We start from the raw sequence: 15,844 nt of genomic DNA, 5'->3' as shown, positions 1-15,844 counted from the left end.
TTGCATCAGGGGCAGGTGTGTAAACGTTGCACTGCTAACTAGAGCGCTTTCCGTTGGCATATAGGGAGTCATCCTATTAACTGGGTAAGTGAGAGCTAGGTTGTTTTGGCATTCAACGCCCAAATACACTATTGAAACTTTAACTATTCTGACCACAGCCAGCCATTGCTGCAGTGTCTGTGATAGCATCTCATGACAAAACCTCCACAAGCCAAATTGCAAATAGACTCCTGCATTTTGTTTTCTTTGGAGTTTTGGGAAGGGGGTGTGGTGGCAAGCCTGCTTAAAGCACACCGCAGTACGCTTGTCTAGAATTAAGGGTTGGCCACACTACAAGTAAACTATGTAGTAGAGTAAATCGATGCATCAGTTCCTTCAATGAGCTTTATGTCTCTACTTTCTTTTACTCTCCTACTCCCTCATATATTGCACACTCAGGCTCTCCTTCCTCCATCTCTCCATTTATCACTTGCCTTTTCTCTCTCCTCCCCCCTCTGCCCCGCCCGCCGTTCATGACAGGGCCTCTTAACTTCGTCCCTATCCGAACACCAAGGCACATCATCTCTGCTTGTTCTTGTCTGAATGACCTTTGCATTATAATTCTGTATATTTAGTTCCATGTCAGAACATCCCAGGAATAATAGCCCACACTGAAAATGAAGTGGCAAAACGTAGGAGGAAAAATAGCAAATTTTACATTGAAAGTAATGCAAACAGTAAGACAAGTACATTTCAAAAGAAGAAAGTAAAACCAACTTAATATAATATTTCATTTATTTCCTTTACAAAAATGAAAAAGGAAAAACGTTTGTGTATTGTATGTATTTGCTTTGGTAAGGTGTTTTGGTCCCTTTTTAATTTAGTAGTATGACAGGAAAACACTTGTACCCTCCAAGCTGACGCCCCTCAATTTACACATACCTATTTCCACCAGTAAAGGAAAGCCACGTATCCCAAATACCCCATAATCTCTTCTAACCTAACCCAAATCATACTGCTCATGTCAGGAAGTGGTTTGCTTTTTGTTTTGACCTCATGAAATATCATGTATTTTGATATCAAATATTTATAGTTCTTTTCACTACAACCTATTCTGGCACCTTACGTTCAGTAGTCTTCATTTTCTCTCAGAGTTGTTTTTCACTGCGTACCAGTTCCTTTGCACATAACAGCAGACATATCTGCTTGCTCCAGAAAAGCAAGGTTGTGTAGCAGGAACTACCACCACAGACCTAACTCACCTTGCTTGAACTATGCATGCGATGTAGATGTAACTGATCTTGAAGTAAATTGGAAGCAACATTCGACAAGCACAATTATGGACCGTAAACACAAGTAGGTTTATAGGCTACGACCGCACACCCAGAAAGTTTTCATCAGAATTGTACAAGTGGCTCGGATCCCTTGAAAGTATACATCAGGCCCTGGCTTTTGAAATTAGAGCCAAAACGGTCCTGCAAAAATGCTGGAAAAATTGCTGGTAATACCGGCAACGTCATTTTTACAGAACCGGGGAAACCAGAGTTTTGCCAGGTGGGGCTCTACCGGCAAAGAAATGCCAGAATCACTGGCACCGGTACTACTGTTGCTGGTCATTCTGCAATCGAATCCCATGGAGTCCTATGGAAAGGGAACATACCACCATCTCCACAGCCTGTAATATCCGGGTAGCACCGGGATATCAGGCGGCAGAGACGATAGGGGCAGTTTCCCAGTATCCTTCCAGAATTACTGGCGGGTTACCGGGAAACTTGTAATAATCCCCAATGTCTTCGGAGGGACTCTGGGAGTATAGTACCTTGATATGGAATTCCAGATTCTCGTCCATGGAGTAGATATGGTTGAAGATGTCCCGAGCAATCCGTGGAATAATGCCCATTCCTTGGGGGTCATGCAGCTTTCCCTGAAACAGACCAAGAAGAGAGAAAATAAATGGAAAGGAACATCCTGGCAGTCAGACTGCGAGGGTTAGTCTGCGCACAGAATAATACGCAAGGACAAGGAATACAGCAGGATTGGGGGTTCAGAACGGAAGGACCCCTGCTGTCTTCTGTCCAATTACAACCTAGAGTAAACATTGCATCTCACTGTGTGTTGGCTTGTTGTGCAGACTGCCGAGGCATCTCAGGGGCTACTGGAAAACCTTGAGTTAGATCATGACTGACTAAGTCGCGCAACCACAAACCTATTTTTCCTCAAGGAAATGCACTTGACTGCACGTATATTAAAGTACAAAACACCCATCCCAATGTTGATATTTGTGAGTTAATTGCTGACGGAGCACAGTTAGGCCTTCACACTATGCAAAAAAGGAGAGGCAGGTGCCCTTATTTACCTTTCACAACAGGGGGTTACTGTGGTGCCTGGTGTGTCGGATCTGGGAGTAATTGCTCAGACTCCTGATTTGAGGGGAGCATTTCTCTTGCAGGTGGGCAAGCTTCCCAGATTTCGGGTTTTAGTGGATAATGCAGTTCACTTGATTTTGGGGTTTTTAGGGAATATTCTAATAATGACTGGGTGGGTTGCTGTTGGCAACCTGTTGTTGAATTTGTCTTTGCAAAGTTAATCGGGCAGGAATTACTTGCTTAGAACCTAGCTGTAATAGGTATTCTGTTCATTTGTAACAGTACAGTAAGTGAAGGATGGGAAGGCAATTCAGTTATGACCAGCCCTTTACCAGTGTCTCCAACAGTATATCCTCAATCATGGAGGATTGTCTTATAAGGCAGGTGGTGTGTAGGCTAGTCTAGCTTTGGGTTATTACTTGTTTAAGTGAGGCTATCCGTTGGAGGCATTGGTAAACGGCTGTTGCGTAATCGAATCGCCCCCTGGGCCTTTATTTCCTCTTTATTCACAAATTAAGAGAAAATGTACTCAACTGAAATCAATGCAAATAATGTCTCCCCCCTTGTAATCTACAAGCAACGATTCACGTACTGACTGCAGTAACCCATCCAATCAGAAGCCACAATTAAAGGCTTCCCGAAAACCTTAAGATCATGAGTTAGATGTTGTCTACTCAGACCACAATCCGGGAACAATCTCCATTACCAAATCCCCATTAAGGAGGAATTCTCCCCAAATTCCTACACACCTGTACTCGCTGCTCTCTTTTTTCTTTAGTGATTTGCAAAGGCCATTGATGCCCAATTAATACAAAGGATTAATTTCAGTGGCAGGAAGCAAAGGTGCACCGATCAACCGTCAGAGGTGATTGGCTGTCATGGATGGCAGCTGGATCTGCCAGTTCCTGGAAATGTTCTGTGAAATAACTGTGACCCAGAAGAATGTTTCTATGTTTGTTTTGAAAGATTTCCGAATGGACCAGTGAACTTTCAGAGACACTGGGCTGTCTTGGGCACCGCCCATATGCCCCATAGAGGGCGGGGTCCCCCATTGCTTTAGAAACTGATCACCCCATTTTCCCAGCAAGCTTACATGTCAGTGGGTATATTTATAGCAGCAGAGCATTTGTGACAGGGTCCATGGTGCCGGCAGTGACATGGCCTACTGGCACGCTCACCGAGATGGGCCTTGCACTTAAATGCCTGGGCAGAAAGAGAAGACAACGCTGAAAGCAACCATTCCTTCCTGAAATGGCGGCAACCATTTCTCATCCCGGCTAAACAGGCCCAGATTAAGGAGGCCATTCATTGGACAAGCATGTCCTTGGCTCCGCGATCATCCCTTAAAGAATTGGAGCTAGAAAGAGAGTCATCAGGAACATAGAGCATGGAGAGAGCTGGAGGCAGTTGGATGAAGGGTTTGTTCAGCCAGTGGACATCACTCTTACATATTCTAATCTAGAAGGCGAATTTTACAATGGGCCTGTACCTCCATCGTGTGAGTCTTCCCAGATGCCGTCTGTCCATAGGCAAAGATGGTCCCATTGTATCCCGCCAGCACATCTGGAAGAGAAAGACACGTATGTAAAAACCTCAACCATTGGTCTATCACCAAAGATAGAATTCCCGAAATCCTTTCTGGCTCTTAATGGCTGCCAGGCTGACTTACTATGTGCTCTGTGGTCATTAGATAGGATTATGAATGATAGTCAATGTGAACTTAAACAGCATGCACACACCTTTAAATCAAAGACTCAGGTTAGAATTGTGTCTTTCACACCCACCTGCCGCACGGGAGCTGTTATATGTGCCAGGTGAGTGCGTAGGAGTATTGGACTTTCTGGCTCATAAACAGTAAAAAGTGATGGATGGAAAGCTTTGACTTAATCATAACCCCTGGCATTGCCTGGGCAGATTCCATTCCACTGCATTTTAGGTTATCTGAAACATTGCAGAGTCAGCCACAGGCAAATCAGTCTTGGTCCTACCACCAGTGAGAGCCTTCCATCCCGAACTGAGAGGCTACGCCGCCACTGCACTGGAATCCAAACAAGCCCCTATTCAGTAGTCACGAGTGGGGTGCACTTTGATTCCCTAGACACAGCAATGCAAAGGGTCCACGTCTGTGCATTCCCCAGCCTATTTAGGGAAATGCACCACAAAGAGCAGAAATGGATGGAAAGCTTTAAATTAATCATAACCACTGGCAGTTGATCTAGTTCGACGTCCGTTTTTTTACCACGTCTGTCCCTCTATAGAAGGGGACCAGCCACAAGCAAATGAGTTTACTGGGGTCAGATATGTCAATACAGAGCATGTTTAAAATGAATGTGTTCACTGCATGTTTGCATAGTGAGGCCTACAGGGTCTGGCTGTTTCTTCGAATGCACCTGATAGATACACCTCGCTGCATTGTGCCTGCAAGGTTCCTGCTTTGGGGAGGGTGGGGGGGAGGGGGTTGCACACTAGCCCCAAGCAAGTGGGAATGCCTGAACCCAAGCCTTTAGCAGATAAATGGACCACCGCACACTCAACACAGAGCCAACTTCAAAGACCTGAGATGATCGCCTAATGCCGCCACTGGGAAGGCGCAGACTCCTATCAAGTTGCAGTGGGATGAAGGGTATATACCCTTGATGACTACATTTTTAATTCCAATCCCCTGAATGCAGCCTGCTGCCAGCCACAGCAGCGTGCCCAGTGCTCAGTGTAGGGTAGCTGATGTAGGCTTGGGCCGGCCCTCCAGACGCTCCACACACGCAGCTGCTCCGACCTTGCTCGTTATTGCCTGAGATTGAGAAGGTGGCTGGCTGCCCTTCGGGCTTGCTGCTCGGGAGGCCTTTTGGGAGACCAGCTCCCTCCGGCATCGCACAATTACACCTCCCGAGATTGGGGAGCTCTTTGACCTGTGGGGGAGTGCTTCCTAACACGGTTAAAAGCACCACCCTCGTCTTGTGCGCAAATTCCCATCTCACTACTGAATTATTTACCTTATTTTCTATTTTAGTTTAACACAAATAACGGCGTCTTCTTGCAGCCTGGACTTCGCGGAATTGACCTACATAGCGGCTTGAGGTCCGTCCCTATCTGGATTTTGGGCAACGCCGCAGCCACCCGGCGAGGCCTGGTAACCTGTGCTCCATGGCAGCCAGGCAGGGGAGAGGGGCGAGAAGCACCCCAACAAATGGGCCGGTGCTCCCCCTCTCCCCCACCACAACTACAAAGGTGACGCTCAGTCACTGACCTGGAAAACACAGAGGGAAATCAACACCTTGCCTTTCCTCCTGAAGGGATGCAAAGCACCAGGGCCTGCAAAAAACAGGAAGTAGGCGGGGGAGTGGTTTATTAGGCACCATAAGGACAATTGTTGTCAGCATCTGTCGGCCTGGGGGAGTTGAAGGGGAGCTCTGGCACCACAGCCCCCCATACAGACACAACAAGGACCCAGGGGACAGCCCCTTGGTCCCATATAAGGAGCTGCTTTTGCAGCAGAAAACAGAATCAGTTTGGGTCCCTGTACAGAGACCCAAGCGAACCAGTTTGTGGTCCCTGCACGGGGACGCAAACCGAAGAGTACTTTGTGTACACAGAGTCTCCTCTTTTTTCTTTAGCAGTTTGTGGTCCCTGCACGGGGACCCAAACCAAAAGTTTGCTGTGTGCTCAGCGTCTTTGTATCTTTTGCACGAACATTGTCTTGTTCAAATATCCATTACACAGTGCAGCGGGAGTGTCTGAACGTTAATTCAAAGCAGCAAGCGATCGGGAGAAGAAAAGTATCCAGATCCTGGCAGCGGTGCCATCCAAGGTCCGGGAACAGAGAACGGTCATGCGGAAGAAGACGAGCGGTCAAGAGCGTCCGGGAGTAGGAAGCAACGACGAGGGAACCCGGTGCAGGCAGCGGCTTTGCTACTTTGTTTCCAAGTAAGTCAGCCCCAGCGTGTTTGGGTTACCCACCAATGGGTCCCCATGCGAGCCCCGTACAAACATTTAAGTCAGAAACAAGCCGGCACAAAGCGCTAAAACGATACAGCGCAGTAAGACATTAACAAACAGATTTCGAAATATAACGAGGTGGCATCTAGCTTTCATAGATTGAAAGCAAGCCAATACAGACCAGCGGCGGATAGCCATACCGCGCAATAAGCCAGAAACATACGGATTGTAAAATATAACGATGTGGCATTTAGTTCAATTGTAAAAATAAGGAAACTCTACCCCCCTTTTCCCATAAGGTTAAAACATGCTAAACGCGCCCATCATTTAAACAAGAACGGGTTTCAATTGACACAGGAGGCACGTTACACTCCCCGGAGCAATTCACAGCAAATAAAGAAAAAGATTTCTTTTCTAAAGCATTTTTCGAATTTAAGTAGGGGAACGAATTCCAACACGAGACAAGCCGTGTTGTTGATCACAGACACGTGACTCATACGTTACACGGCACAGCAAGCACGATAAAAAAACAAATGAAACAAACCTACAAAAAACTCCAAGCAGGACAGTACCCTGTCACAGGGGCACACCACAACAGTTACCTGCAACGGGTGACAACACCAACTTTACCAACATACCCATCAATTCGAGACTAAAGCGAAACATTCAACCAGCATCTCAGAATACAAACACGGGAGGACATTTCGAATCACGTGCAGCAATCCACAACAGCAGAGCACATTTAAGAAATAGTTGTTAAATATTGCCCACGTCAAAAACTCCTTTTACAAACTTACTTCAGATTCCAACAGTACCCAGATACGGGGCACTGCACATCCGTTACCTGACAAAGGTGAAAAAGATAGGTGCGGCACAAACCCCTCCAGCCTTGCCACGGATCCTGACAATAAGTATGGGGCAACGGGCAGAGGACAAAGGCATACGGCGGGCAGCCCACAGCGACCGTCGGAGACAAAGACAGCCAAAAGACAGCTACACAACTCATTCCCTCCAGCTTCACAGAAACAGCAGCTGGCACAGTTAAAGTGAAGAGTTTGAACATGGGCAAATAAATTCTGCACGTTTGGAAGCAGGACGACACAGAGCATAACAAGATTGTCAGGCGCCGGTTGGTGCACAAACTTCACTTCAAAAGGGGGGCACCACCATCTACAGTGCGCTCACTTGAGCAATCTGGAAACATAACGATTGTCATCAAACAAACAAGTTCCCTAAACTTTCAATTAAAAGCGCTAGGGGGTTTCCCAATAACTCAACAGGTAGAGCATGGGTCTACCAGTAACAACATACAGGTCAAGCCACCTCTCAGACATGTGACAGCGAAAATGGCAGATTGAGTACAAATCAATATTTATTTAAACCAGGACATATCACACATGAGTCAAGTTTTTTCCTTTCACCAGCACAACATATTTGTTTCAGCATGCCCATGAGACAGATTTTTACATCTACAAACCAGTACCCTGACACAGGGCACAGCAAGACATAGAGCATGCTCACCCAACAAACAGGGGTAGACCCTGGACAGCGTGCAACAAGCCAAATAACCACAAACATTGCAGTTTCTCAAATTGCCAAATTTATTTTGCATAAGAAGTAGCGCTCAAGTATCAAGATTAAACCTCACAAATTGCAAATCAATCCTAAGAGACACAGGGCTAGACATTTTGTTGCACCAAAAAACAGTACCCTGCACGGGGCACAATTAGAAGAGGGATCAGACTAGGCAAAAGCCTCCTCTCAGGACGAACAAAGGGGAACCCAAGAACAAAGGAGAAAGTCCTGGCGGTCCCGCAGCTCTTTATAAGAACACCAAACAGTCAGCTCAGCTGGCGCAAGCGCTCAATTTTTGTACATCCGGACAGAACCTGCTGATGCAGTTTTTAAGCGTGGCAGATCTGACACACAAGCCAATGCGAATCAGCACCAGCCAGAAACAGAAGGCCATGAAAAGGAGAAACCGTAGAAAGAGATCTCCAACTCCAAGCAGCTATCTGAACGGAGCTTGCCAAATATTTCTGTGTACGCAGAATAAACAACAGAACCCTGAAACGGGGTTCAAAACAGCCTCACAACTAAGGAAAACCCGCACTCGTGGGGACCCAGTTGCAGCAACACTACTGAGGTAGTGCAACAGAATCAGACCCCAGGCACGGAAGCGGGCAACGACAATATGACAAAAGAGCACAGAAGGTTTCGGGACATTGGGTGCTAGCAGTAAGGAGCCATGTGAAGAAGGGGAGACAGCACCAAAGAAACACCACTGCAGGGTAAGTAAGATAAAACTCACAGGGGGCACCAGAAGAAACACGGCTTCTCAAACCTACCGACGGTCCCGCAGCCAGCTAAGGTCCCAAAGAAACACACACACTAAGGCAGGCAAAAATCAAGCCAGCCCCAAAAACTGCTTGAAGAACTGAAACAAACAGCTAAGACAGGATAGACAACCAAACAGTCAGGTAGCACAGCAAGCAGAGCGTTTGCATTTTTGCATCCGCTCAAGACTGTGATTCCAGTGTCCAGTCCGAGCAGTACCAAACACAGCCCACCAGCCTTTAAAAATCAAAAGATATATCCGTCTCATATTGTAAAGCCGCACAGAAATACAGAGCCTTTAGCACAACAAGCAGAGCGCTCCTTTTAACATCGGCCCAGAGCCGGCCGATGCAGTTTCAAACCCCAGCAGGGCCAAACTCAGCATTTCACCTCTCCGAGGGCGAGAAATCAGCGCCACACATCAGGGGTAAAATAATATAGCACTCGAGATCCAAGGGACACAATTTTAAGTTTAGCAGGACCAAGACCCAGCAGTTGCCAAAGGTGCTCGCACAAACAGCACACATACCAAAGCGAGAGTCGAAAGATTATAACAAACCCCCGAAACTAGGGTGTCAACAAACAAGAAGTGTTCCAGACCGTTGGGATTTACCGTAACATGCAAGTAGTACACATGTTGATGAACAGTTTTTCCAGCGTTTAGAGGAGGCAGACCACAGCAAGGGCAGAACAGTTTTGAGCCACCCAAGGAAGACACGGATGCACGTTTTCCTGGCAGCTGATTAAAACAGAGTCACAGATACAAGCCTATCCAACCAAGACGGGGGAAGAAGCAGTATCAACACAAGAAAGCAGGACAAAGGAGCAAAAACTATGGGCCAGAATAAAAGCCCAGGCTTGCCACAAAGGGCAGCCAAGATAACAGAAAGGGTAATATATTTCTAAACATAGTCACCACACTCCCAAACGGTAAAGAACAGAAAAGAGGGGGAAAACAACAGAGGTATCGGAACATATAAGAGAATATGGTGTGAGTTTTAAACTCAGAGAGGCTATAACACAGGGGAAGAATCACAAGTCAGGCGGATAGTTCAGCAGGATGCTAGAGAAAAGGGCGACACAGCAAGGCAGCAAGGCAGCAAAAATACAAGCAAGAAATAAAGAAAATAAAAGGCCAACAACCGAGGGCGGCGGCCGGAAAACAGCAAATAGCACTGAACATGGTTTCTACAAAAATAATAAGCAGTGGGGAATAAACACCACACAGCACAATAGAACAGGCCAACGCCCGAGGGCCGGGGCCAGAGAGCTACAAGCAGCACAGAAACTGAACACGGGTTCGACAAATCAGCACTGAACCTGGAAAACTGTTTCTTCAAAAATAAAAAGCAGTGGGGAATAAACACCACACAGCACAATATAACAGGCCAACGCCCAAGGGCCAGGCCGGGGAGCTACAATTTAGCACGGAACCTGAATGCAGGTGCTAGAAAATGTTTTAACAAGCAATAGAAAAACGTGGGTGAACCGTCCCATAGGAAACCCGGGAATTTCCCCAACAGGTTACCACACCTCGGGTCACAGGGGAGAGGTCACTCACTTTTATAGGAAAAAGTTTTTTTGTTTGCTGGAAATATGTACCAGGGTCCATTTGAACAATTACGTTCAGGGATCCCCAATTTTGGTTCGCAGTCAACCCCGGGTGGTAAAACACCACGCAGCACAAGACAACAGGCCAACCCTGCAAAGGTCCAGGGCCCAAAGCTTCTAGAAGCATAAAAACCAATAATGGTTGGAAATAGATAAACAGGCCAAATGCCGCAAGAGCCGGGGCCAGAAAGCAGCTAATAGCATGATAACCGAAACAGGTTGGAAACAGGAGCAATACTGGAAAGCAGGGGTAGCATAGGGGGCTCCCCAGGAACAGGCCAAAGCACTAGCACAAGACGGGAAACGAAGTAATAAAGCGAAACCAACCCTACTGCGAAGAGAGGTTAGAAAACCTACACCACATTGGATGGGCCAGAAGGCCCCTCCAAGCAGTGCTATATGTAAGTACTGCAGCAAGTAGATGAAATAGAAGGGGGCCTAGAACCAGCTAAGACAGTGAGCAGTCAGAGCGGGAACCATCCTACGCAAGGGGTAGCCAATGTCTAATTTTCTTAAACAATCTGGTTTTGATTGGTTTACTAAAAAGAAACAAACTTAGACAGCCGTACAAGGGGAAATAAGAGGCTAGCACAAAATGTTGGGTCGCACATAACTACAAGCCAGCAATGTGCGGGCAAATAGCGGGGGAATGGGTTTTGCAGCATTTAACGCACCCCATTAAGGATAAGACCAAGTAATGACAAATCCCTTACAGTGGTCAGTACAGGCACGGTCAAGGGACTAGCCCCAACTATTGGGAACAGATAGATCAGCAAGGGAGGAAAACAAACGAGCAACAACTTTTGGGGGAACCTGGATAGCCGGTAACCCATGCAGGTCGTGGCGGCACAGGCCAGAGGGGGTAACCTCGGGACGCGATGCCGAAATGTACAGCATATTATGGTGACTGTAATTATGATTATGTTTTTGTTATGACCATAACTGTGCAATAAAATCTCACAGCCTTTTATTGCCAACACTTACCCAATGTTTTGCGTACTACCTGGTGGGGGGAGCATGGGGCGTTTTGTCACCAGGTTACGTTACCACTCTTCTTGCTTATGGGTCCACTGGTTATTTCTGCCGTCTTGGAAATGACCACCAGCACCATATAGCTTCCAAACACATGCTCACTCGTCAGATCAAACCACAGCAGTGACATTTCTTCTGCTTTTTACAGAAAACAATAGATGCTTATTCTTTCCTAGAGCTTAACCTCGTCATTCTACTAATATACAATGATTTAGCGTCCATTTCTTTGCGAAAAATGCTTTCCCGCCAGACTGAATCTAAAGGCTGCATCTCTCTTAGAGGGTACCTCGCCTATGCCTTGTCCTAACAGGCTGTGGAAGAATGGAAATTCCCACCATTCTCCCTGGTGTGCAAATTACTAGAAAACAAGGTCAGCTCTGGAAAGAAAGGTAATAATACAAATGAGGTAAAAGCAGGGAGAAAGAGAGCAAAAAACCAAAAAGAACATACTTTGACTCTTCCGGGTAGTACTCTGTGTCTGAATGTAGCTGTTAAGGGCATTGAAAAACAGTGCACACTGGGAAACACACACACCAATCAACACGCAGAAGCAAAACAATCCTCGCAGGGAAAGAAACACACTGAGGCAAATCATCACGCACTGGCAAACCAATGCATACGTCGAACTAAAACACAACAAAATGAAGCACACACACACACTAGCAAACATATCTGCAAACTAACTCACCAGCAAAGGATCACAGACACAAGCAAAGCCAACAGTGTTGGCTTTTTAGTGGGCATGGAATAGGCGTTTTCCAGATCCTGCCATAACTGGAATGCCCTACCACCCCACATTAGGCTGATTCACACTTTGCCTTCTGCAAAGCAATCAAAACCAGGCTATTTGTCTGACTCTGAAGGAGCCAGTACCTGATACCCGACTGTTTACCCTGACTCTCAAGCATGATGCAACACCGGGAACAGCATTCACCTGATTTTGTCATGTTTTATCACTGTCTGTAACTATCTGTTTTTGATTGTTGTAACTAGGAAACTTTTGGGCTGCTCTGTTTGTACCCCCTTAATCAAGCCTTGTACATTCTCCTGTGACAGTGCCTCAATGCCTCTGGACTGTAGTGCGCTCTACAAATCTAAATAAAAAAATAATGGTAGTACTAGGCCATAAAATGGTAACAGCTGCACAATTATTAATTAACTGATCTTTTATAAAGCGCTAAATACCAGACCAGTCTCTAAGCAAGGGACGGAGATGTGAACCTGTGTTGCTCTGCAGTGCCTTGCTTCCATGACAAACGTGTTGCCCCTGAGCTATCCTTCCAGCCCTATGTGAATACCCGGGCATATGTTATAAGTGACTGGAAACTACCCATCTAATACCTGCACAAGCCAAAAAATTAACAGGATATCAGAGCGAAGACACCCAAACTGCTTATAAATCAAGCGGCTGAAGGCACACTTGGTTAAGACATTTTTATTATACCCGCAGCTGATTTATAGCTGGAATTTATCTATTAGCCCTCAGGTGACTGCTTTGTAATAATACTGACAGGGACTTACATCACACACATTTGATAATACTGTTTCATTTAATTAGTTGAAAGGAGATTCCAAGATGATTTGTTTTGGTTGGGATGGGGCAGGTAGAGGGTGGGAATGGTCATAGGACTTAGCATGGCCATGGGCAGTCAATGGGTGGTTAAATAACTAAATAACACACACAAGCTATATGTCCCTCCTCATATCCCTCCTAGCTGTACTCAGTGCTAGGTGGTGCTTTAGCACCATCTAATAGCCAATACTAAAAATAGCATCTGTTTGCAAACTAAGATACACTGACCAAATAAAACACCAACAAACTAAGATTCACTTCCTGAACAACCAATGCATGCAGACAAACACACTACACAAAAATAATAGACAACAGCAAACCGATGAACAATAACAAAGCACAGTAGCAAACAACCTCCCAGTGGCAAAACAAACACAAACTGAAACACTGGCACACATAGGCAATGGAGAGAAACATGAAATAGATATGGAGAAAATAGAAAGAATAATGCTAAAGTGAAAACAGTAATAAAAAGCCAATAGGAAATGCATAGGTTGACTCTTCCTGTTATTCTATGGACTCCATAGTGGTCATTAGCGTAAATGTAAATGATTATAAATAAAGAATGACCAATTACTACACTGACAGATTAACATGTACCAACAAACCAACATGGACTCAAGCAAATCAATGCATGCCAGCACGCAAAAAAACAAAACTGGCAAATCAACACATACTGTCAACACAGCATTACTGTGCAACCAGCACACACACTAGCAAAAACATGCATAATTACAAACTGGCACACCAAAACACACCAGTAAACCATCATGTGCTAAACAATTAACATGCGAATTCATGCCAACAAACAGCAGCAAAGCAAACTACACAGGCAAATAATCACAAACTTAAATGAGAAAGACATACCAGCAATCCAACAAATCAAAGAAAGAAAACACAGACTGAAAAACTAGCAAACAGCTGAAAATGAGCACACGCTGCCAAACAAACACACTCAAGAATTAATCACATTATAAACCAGTAGACTAACACACAATGACAAACCAACTCAAAGAGCCTGACAAATAAGAGTGAACTGCACCAGATTTGGATCACTTGGCAACAATAAAACTGAAATTCCAGCAATAAGTCGCTGTCATAAATCTCCCCCCGTCTCACCTGGGATTGCCTCTTGCTCTGTTCCGCGGGAGGATTCCCTTTGTGGACGGATCGGGTCTTGTATAGGCTCGCTCGAGTCTCGTCCGGCTGCAGAGCGCGTTCAGAGTTCCGGGAAGGCCACTGTTCCAGGATGTCCAGAAAAAAAGGGTAGCGGTCGCTAAAAATGGGGATTCCAGGAGCAGAATAGAGGGAAGGGGTGAAGGAAGGAAGAAGGAACCAGGATCTAGGAATAGTGGATTCGCCGAACAGCACACACACGTCAAGTCACTACCTAATGATAGCATTGAGACGCGTGGGGCTGCGGGGGCGGGGCCAATTTATAGAACGTGCCGTGTGCGACGTGAAGGCTGGTGCGAGGCAAGTCGCTTGATGCGGCCATGTTGGGAGTAACAAAGAATACAAGCCCCGGCGCGACAAGACCAGAAAGTCCAGAAGGGGCAAGTTCTTTGCGTCGTGACAGCATGCCTCCTCCAAAGACCTCTTCCACCAGGTTTGCTCGGATGTATGAGATGGAATCTTCTAAGCAGTCAAGGGGTATTTAAGTTAGAAACTGGTTCCCAGGTTCTCTCGCTAGGGGGGTATCCTTTCCATTCAACCAGGTATTGAAGTCGACCCCGTTTATACCTGGAATCGTATATTCTGGACACTTCATATTCCAGCTGATCGTCCACAAAAACAGGACTGGGTCTGCAGGATTTCCGGGAGGATTGGATGTAAGGTTTCAATAGGGAAGTGTGAAAGACTGGGTGTATTTTCTTCCAGGAATCGGGTAGCTTGAGTCGGAATGAGACAGGATTGATGACTTCCTTTATGGAAAATGGTCCATAGTAGCGAGGGGCCAATTTGTTTGGGCGTAGATATCGAGGTAATAGTTTCGAGGACAACCAGACTTTATCAGCAACAGAATAAGAGGGCACTGATCTTCTCTTGGAATCCGCATAGAGCTTAGTGCGTGTTTGAGCATCTTTCAGTTGTTCCTTGGCTTCCTTGTGTATGTTGATGAGAGTCTGTATCCATGAGTCGAGAGTAGGTACTGGAGTGGGATGTGGAAGAACAGAAGGTAAAACTGACGGGTGAAAACCTTGACTGCAATAGAAAGGGCTGACCTTGAGTGCTGAGTGATCGGAATTGTTGTAGGCAAACTCAGCCAGGGGTATGAGGAGTGACCAGTCATCCTGAACCTTGGTAGAAAAACAACAAAGATATTGCTCCAGAGTTTGATTTACACGTTCCATGACTCCGTTGGTTTGTGGGTGATAACCTGATGAGAGAGCGCGTTGGATCCCTAGAATACGACACAGATGTTTCCAGAATTGTGAGACATATTGAGGTCCTCGGTCCGATATGATCTTGGAAGGAAGTCCATGAAGAAGGAAAATGTGTTCCAGGAAGATTCCAGCAAGTTCTGAGGAGGATGGTAGTTTATACAAAGGTGTAAAATGAGCCATATGGGTGAACAAGTCTATGGTTACCATGATGGTCGTGTACCCTCGGGAAGGTGGTAATTCCACAATGAAGTCTGTAGCAATAAACTCCCATGGTCTTGTTGGCAGCAACGGTTGCAGTAGAAGACCCGCCGGTCTCTTGTTATCATGTTTGTTTTGACTGCAGACAGCACAAGCTTTGATGTACTGTTGTACGTCGGTCTTCATCCGAGGCCACCAAAACTGTCTTTGTATACGACGGAGGGTGTTAGTTATACCACGATGACCGGAGTGAAGGGTATCATGGCAGAGGTTTATTACCCTGTGTTGTAATTTCTGCGTAGGAATGACCAGTGCATTGTCCTTGGATAGATATTCTTCCTTGACTCTTAGATTCCATGGATTCTTCCTTGAAATATCCTTCCAGAGGTCAGAGGACTGGGTTTGCACTCGGATTTCTTCCAGGAGGT

At 45.9% G+C, this 15,844-nt stretch overlaps 1 protein-coding gene across 2 annotated transcripts in view; it reads right to left on the bottom strand.

Moving 5' to 3' along the window:
* KIF5A (kinesin family member 5A) overlaps nt 1-15,844 on the bottom strand; it is a 902,746-nt gene that overhangs the window by 480,081 nt on the left and 406,821 nt on the right. For both annotated transcript variants that reach the window (XM_069653594.1, XM_069653595.1), the window contains exons 3-4: nt 3,835-3,908; nt 1,799-1,903 (exon numbers count right to left, since the gene is read on the bottom strand). In XM_069653594.1, the coding sequence (XP_069509695.1) occupies nt 1,799-1,903; nt 3,835-3,908 (179 nt within the window). The remainder of the gene's footprint in view (nt 1-1,798; nt 1,904-3,834; nt 3,909-15,844) is intronic.

The sequence above is a fragment of the Ambystoma mexicanum genome, chromosome 3q (assembly GCF_040938575.1).
Source record: "Ambystoma mexicanum isolate Mex_15411 chromosome 3q, UKY_AmexF1_1, whole genome shotgun sequence".
NCBI classification, from domain to species: domain Eukaryota; kingdom Metazoa; phylum Chordata; class Amphibia; order Caudata; family Ambystomatidae; genus Ambystoma; species Ambystoma mexicanum.
Note: the sequence above shows the minus strand (reverse complement) of the source record. Positions and strands in the feature narration are given on the sequence as shown.